The sequence below is a fragment of the Gekko japonicus genome, unplaced genomic scaffold, assembly GCF_001447785.1.
Source record: "Gekko japonicus isolate JY-2015 unplaced genomic scaffold, Gekko_japonicus_V1.1 scaffold13, whole genome shotgun sequence".
Classification (NCBI taxonomy): Eukaryota; Metazoa; Chordata; class Lepidosauria; order Squamata; family Gekkonidae; genus Gekko; species Gekko japonicus.
The window spans coordinates 895,578-902,181 of NW_015172553.1; the positions used below are offsets into that span (position 1 = coordinate 895,578).

A 6,604-nucleotide genomic window follows, 5' to 3' on the forward strand; every position below is an offset into this window, starting at 1 on the left:
GAGTTCGAATCTTTGACAACCACTTTTCGGGTCAGTTAGCAGATGGTCACAATGCACTACCTGCAAAATACATTCCTTACATTGCAGTGTTGTGCTACAAAGATTATATGAATAGCACAAGTTCAAGTTACAGCTACTACTCACTGCTTGATTTTCTTAAAAATAAATTAGGATTTTATATTGTCTGACTTGCCAAGTTTACTCTGTTCAGTGAAATTACAGAAGTCTATTTTATCTTGCAGTAGAAAAGGCCCTTTTGTTACCAACTGCTACTTTTACTGAAAATTCCTTATGGTCCCACCCTGTCAGTTGTATATACTTGTGGCTGAACGTTTAGTGTAAGAACTCTAATGATGTAAATATTTAATAAAAACACCACTTGAAAAGACAGAGCCTATAATCTTTGTTATCTGAGCAGCAAAGGCTCACAGAATCACAACCATTGCTGAGACAAAGTAAGAAATTGAATATTTATTCTTTATTGACATGTGTTCATTTGTCAGAGACCTCCAGCTTCAAAACAAACCATTAAAAACAGATTTCTCTTAACATTATTATTTTGGGACTCATCAACATCTCAACTTTAAAGAGACTGCCATTCATGTTTTAAATATTGTATCACCATTCTTGAGAAACATAGTAAAGGTTTAGTAATAAAAACAAGATCTAAAAAAACTGGATATAAGCTAGGTAGAAAAAAGGAGAATGTATTTTAGAAATGGCATTTGCATGACAAGTAGAAGAAATATTTACATAGAAATATCTACAGTGGTGCCTAAGACATACATATCTGATAGCTCGATGCACCAGGAATGAAAAAAAACTGAATGGCTGCCGGCTTCCAGCACAGGTCATTTCTCACGTTCCGTTTTTTCCAGTTCTTAAGATTCTTCTTGGTCTTCAATCTTTGGAGCTAAATAGTATTTCAAGTGTCCCATGTCTGCTATCTTGTACTCCACAACTGTAGAAGACAAAATCCAACGAAATTCATAATGTAAAACCTAAGAGTTTAAAACCAAGACAGTCAATGCAGTTTGCAGTCAGTATTTCCTGATGAGTCAACTTACCTAGTGGAACATCTGCAGACATACTGAGTGTTACTGTAGGAGACAATGGTGTGGCTTTGGTAAAGAAGTTCAAGTACTTCAAAGCGAAAGTCAGCTGGACCGGCTTATTCATCTCTATTGTAACCTGTAACAAATCAGGATAAAATTAAATATTGTGCAGCATGCCATTCTAAAAACCCAAAGCAAGCATTTACATAAGATACAATTCAACTTCTGCACTCTTAGCATGCCATTCTAAAAACCCAAAGCAAGTATTTACATAAGATACAATTCAACTTGGGTTATGCTGTACCCACAAGGGAGAAAACTATTCCACATGAAGATTGTATGCAAAATATTGATACAGCGAAAGTATAGAAATAACCCCAAGTTTAACTTGATAACTTACAGCTTCCTCCTCTTTATCCACATCACTGGTTTGTGACAGTTTGATGTTTCCACTTCCTAGCTCTCCAGTAGCAGAGAATTTAACACCACCCTTTGCACAAGAGATTATGACAGACTCTCCAATGTGACTAAGATCTCTGCAGATACGTGCAAATTCAGCAGAGGGCATTTTCACCACACAGCTGTATTCTTGTTCCTGTAACAAGCAAACAGAAGTTTAGCATCCTTTATATAATCAACTAGTGTTTTTCACTTTATTAAATTGTATGATTAATCATGGAATGTAAGTTGCTTCAAGACTGGAACAGGATAAGTGAAGCAGTTCTGCATATTATTATTATTTCAATTTATACCCCAACCCTATCCCACAAGTCGGCTCAGGGCAGCTTACAGCATACAGTCTATAAAACAATAAAACAGTAAAACCAATAAAACAGTTGATGGCACAATAGACAATAGCATCAAACCCCATGTCTCATATCAGGTAAATATAGGTACTCCAGTGCCCAGTAATAATATCTGACAGCGGGCACTGGGAAAGGGGCCATAAACAGGGGAAGCCAAAATGGTTGAACGTCTGCCACCTCAACCAAAAGCCTGGTGGAACAGCTCCATTTTACAGACCCTGCGCAAATGGCCGTAATCATCTTGCATGAGCTGAATGCATATATGTGATCTGTTAAGCACATGAATGCCCAAGCCCAAATTCCTGTGGGTAGCTGAGACATATCAATTTTTGCTTTCTGAAGAATTCTTATCTCATTCCGCCTTAATGTTGCTTACAAGTCTCTTCTAACTTGGCTTCAAAAGCTTATGACTGCAAACCTACACTTTAAACATATTTAGCTCAGTTAATTCTGAAAGTGAACTACTTACAGGAATTCCAAGCTGTTCAACATCCAAATCCATTAATTTCATTTCATAGTCTGAAACTTTCTCCTGATCTAAAGAAGCAAAATGAACAAGTCAATCAAATATATTACATGACTGATTTCCCAACCAAGCACTAAGCTTCAGAATTAGAAAATATGAATAGTTTCCAGCCCAAATATTTTTCACTGGCCTATGTGTGTACTATCACAGTACCTAAGTGCACACAGAAAATACAACCCTTAGTACTCATACAACAGTTTCAGCCTTCAAAGTTCTTCATCTAAATTGGCTGCATTTTTACTGTAGATACATCCAGGTTATCATTAGAGTATCACTAGATCTCAACTTGAGTAATAGCTCACAAGATATGCATATAGGCACTTTGTTCCAAGGTCCATTTCTGCAAAATGAAACTATTTTACTCTAGCAAAAAAGGCACAAGCAGGTATTTGGCAACTCTAGCAATTGTGGGAAAGGAGTGTCCAGCCTTGTCTGTTAACACATTTTGCCCAGAGTAACCTGATTACTCTTGGACGAGGACTAATAATTCTGGCAACCACAAAGAGGGCTAACAGCTTCACTAAGGATATTTCAAACTGTACTTACTTGGTGTCTCAAAAACCAGAACTAGTGTATCTGCATTGTCTTCTGCTCTCAGAGTGATTAGGTCATCATTACCCGCACACTTCAGAATTTTGGACATACTAGGAAAGGAAAGAAAAAAATGTTAGGTTCATTTCATGAGGCACTGCATACTAGTACAATGCCAGATAAGTATTTGGTGAATAAATGCAGATCCTGCACCACCATTATTAATTTTTAGAGGTATCAGAAGCAGCACTTCCTGACTGGTAGCAACCTAAATATGAAATATCTTTCCTCTAAGCAACTCCCCCTGGCACCAAGCCCACTGACTTTTAAGTGCAAGGAGAAGATGTGTACACTAGCTGTATTTGCATCTTTCCTCTATTATAAATATGGCTGAACGGTTTAGTGTCTTTATCTACCACCTGTATATACCTATATTGCTCTATTTATTCTGATTTTATTGCCCATTAGTAAAGCTTTCTTGTAAATTTTGATCCTGTTGTCCAATCTTATTTTTCTTGGTGCTCCTGAATTATGATGGTTTACTGCATCGACAAGAGTCAGTTTCGACCAATAGCATTAGCAAGAGAAGGACAGGGGAAACAGACTAGCCTGAGGCACAGGGTACATCACAGACTGCAAATAATGGGAAAATGAGCAACCAGGATTTCTTTTTCTGTGAAAGGGAGTTGACAACGACAGAAAATGGTTACATGGAGAAGCACCTTCTGACACAGTCCCTTTAGTGGTGCAAGCGCTACTCAGCAGAGCAGCCAGACCAAAACGAGACTCTACATCCCATCACAAGGAACAACTTTCTGCACCAGGTTATTTTCCAAAACGTAGTTTCCCCACCTGCAATTCTTTTGAACCACAGAAATATTCTAATCCGTATACTGCAGCAAAAACAAACCAACTGTCTAAAGTTTTCTGTTGCTTAATACTTTTCAGGTATTTAACAAGGGGGGAAGAAACGTCAGTGGACCATTTGCCCTGCTTTAGGCCTGCAGCAGAAAAGGTTTAGAAAGCACTGCCAAGCCTGCTCCCACCGTGATTTAGAACTCGCGACTGAGGAGAGGAGGGGGGGGCTTGCAGCCTTCCATATTCGAGGCAAACTGCATCGACAAGAGTCAGTATCGACCAATAGCATTAGCAAGAGAAGGACGGGGGAAACAGACTAGCCAATCAGCTTGCTGGATAGGGAGCGCGCGCCAAGAGCCTTGACAGGCAGAGAGGATCTCCACGCCTCTTCGAGCCTCCTCTTCCCGCCAAAGCGTCATAAAGAGCCAGACGCTTTTTCGGACGTCACAAAGGCGACCGGCGCGAATACTTTTGGCTCGCCCACCGGGGAAGAGAATTCCCGCCATAGTGCCATGACAACCGCCTCACATTACGTATTCCTTATTTCTCTCCCCCCCCTCCCGGTTTCACCGCACAGCCCCCGTTCCCCCCTCCCCGGTAGTACCTGACGAGGTTGACCCCCATAGCAATATTCCGGTCACAGCGGTAGGTATCGAAGCCCTCCGAGCGCAGCGTCAGCTGCACGAGCGAGACGTGCGAGGAGTCCATGCTCTGCAGGCTGATGCCGCTGGAGCCCAAGTCCCAGCAGGCTTCGGTGATGAGGTCCTTGAGGGCCTCCAGGACCTTCTTCAGAACTGAACCTTGGATGAGCCTAGCCTCGAACATCTTCGCAAGAACAGGGCAGAGAAGCACGGAAGTGAACTTTACACCAACGCCAAAAAAGAAACCCAGCGATCAATTCACGCAGAAAAAGTGGCAGCGACGCGCGAAAAACGGCCCTTATATTTGCCCTCGCTCCAGATCTCCGCCCCCGTCCCTTTTAGCTCCACCCTTCGCTCCTTCAAGAACCAATCGCTGGCTGTCACAAAGGAGGGGACGTTTCAGTGAGCGGCTCGGGGTCCCGCCCACAAGTAGATGTCATAGATTTCTCCCGCTAAAACCCTTCGAACAAGCTGGGCTCTCGTCCTGCATCACGTCAGAAAACGGTGAACCAATCGCCGCTCAGTATTATTGCTTCCGGGTCTCCTTGTGCCTCGAAGGAACCAATCATGATTAAGGAAAGTTCTCTGTGTTCTCTGTTTTCCCCTCCCCGGCCTGGTGAGTGAATGCTGGAAGAAGCTTTAACTAAGGACGCTCGACACGTGCTGCAAACCCCGGAAGAGTGTATACTTTGCTGGCTATCTCTGAGCTTGTCCGGGCATGCCCTCTTTGTTGTATGGCTCATAGGCGGCTTAGAAAAGTGCGTTTCGTGGAAGTTTCTATACCGGTTTAAATCATAGTTTGAGTCCAGTGGCATCTTTACGACCGACACGTTTAATTCTGGGCATAAACTTTCGTGTGCATGGTCTGAAGGATTTTGCCGGAATTACTAGATCTCAGGAGCTGATTCGCGGTTTCCTGGTTCTAGTCCCTGCTAATAAGTATCACTTATGTCGCGCTTTAGAGTATTCTAAGCATTTCACATACATTATCTTGTAATCCTTACAACAACCCTTCAAGGTATATTAGAATTACTATTATTGCTGTACACCAGATATGGCAGGAGCTGGTGCATAGTGTGTGCATGACACAGGCAAGATTCAAAAGAAAGTCTCTTGTCTATTATGCTACCAAGGCTCTTCTCCAGGTGAAGGGTTAACTTGCAAGAGCAGAGAAAGGAGCAAGCTATTTTCCAGAACGTCCGTGTTACCAGAGAAGCAGATAGTAATACAAGTGGCTCAGTGGTAGAACATCTGCTTTAGCATGAAGAAGCACATCACCTGCTTCCTGATCCTTTAACTGTCAATGTCAGAGAGGTTATTCTGGCTCCCCCAGCTCTCGATAGGGGCTCTTTAAAAAGTTATGGCCGCCACCGCTCTCGGATGTAGCTGCGATGCCCACGGGGCGGGGTAAAACGTTCTCCTGTCTCCCTAAGCCCTGGGGTGGCGGCCTTGGAGTCGTACGGGCAAATTCCACCTCTCGCGCGTGATGTCCGAGCGGCAAGGGGCTCTTTACAAAGTTATGGCCGCTGCCATTCTCGGCGGCAGCTGCGGCGCCTGGAGGGGGGAATGTTTCCTTGCCTCCCTGAGCCCTGGGGTTAGGGTCAGTGTTCCCGCTAAGCTGAGTTAGTGTGAGCTAGCTCACAGTTTGGCTCACACATTTTTGTCTGCGCTCAGGAAGGAGGGCTCCAGAGCAAACTGATTTATGCAGCAGCCAAATCGCTCGCTCACAACTTTAATGCCAGCAGCTCACAAAGAATTTTTGCTCACAAGACTCCACAGCTTAGAGGGAGTATTGGTTAGGGTTAGGAGCGCTGGGCCTGAAAAACGGCCTGCAGAGCCGCGGGCCCCCCCGCCCCCCCTCCTTTTTCAGGCTTCCCGCTAGAATGCCCAGCCTGAAAAAGGGCCAGCCAAATGTCAATTTCAGCCCCATTCTATCCTATGGGCCATTGAAGTAAATGGTGAAAACATAGGGTATATTCTGGGGGCTGGAGGAGAGAGGGTTTGAGGGAGAGGCTCCAAACTCGCAGGGTAGCTGCTGGAGCTTCTCCCCAAGATACCCGCCATGTTTCAGGAACATTGAACCAGGGGGTCCAATTCTATGGGCCACCAAACAGGTTGCCTCCATCCCCTCCATTGTTTTCTATGGTGGGAAAAAAAGTTACCTCTCCTGCCCGGCTGCGACGGGGC

At 43.9% G+C, this 6,604-nt stretch overlaps 1 protein-coding gene across 1 annotated transcript; it reads right to left on the reverse strand.

Moving 5' to 3' along the window:
* Positions 1 to 491: 491 nt before the first annotated feature.
* On the reverse strand, positions 492 to 4,674 carry PCNA (proliferating cell nuclear antigen). The gene is made up of 6 exons (XM_015421115.1): positions 4,381 to 4,674; positions 2,934 to 3,031; positions 2,331 to 2,398; positions 1,456 to 1,650; positions 1,068 to 1,191; positions 492 to 961 (listed from the first exon to the last, which is right to left on the reverse strand). Exons 1-6 carry the CDS (start codon positions 4,599 to 4,601, stop codon positions 882 to 884), a joined length of 786 nt encoding a protein of 261 aa, XP_015276601.1. The 5' UTR covers positions 4,602 to 4,674; the 3' UTR covers positions 492 to 881.
* Positions 4,675 to 6,604: the final 1,930 nt, after the last annotated feature.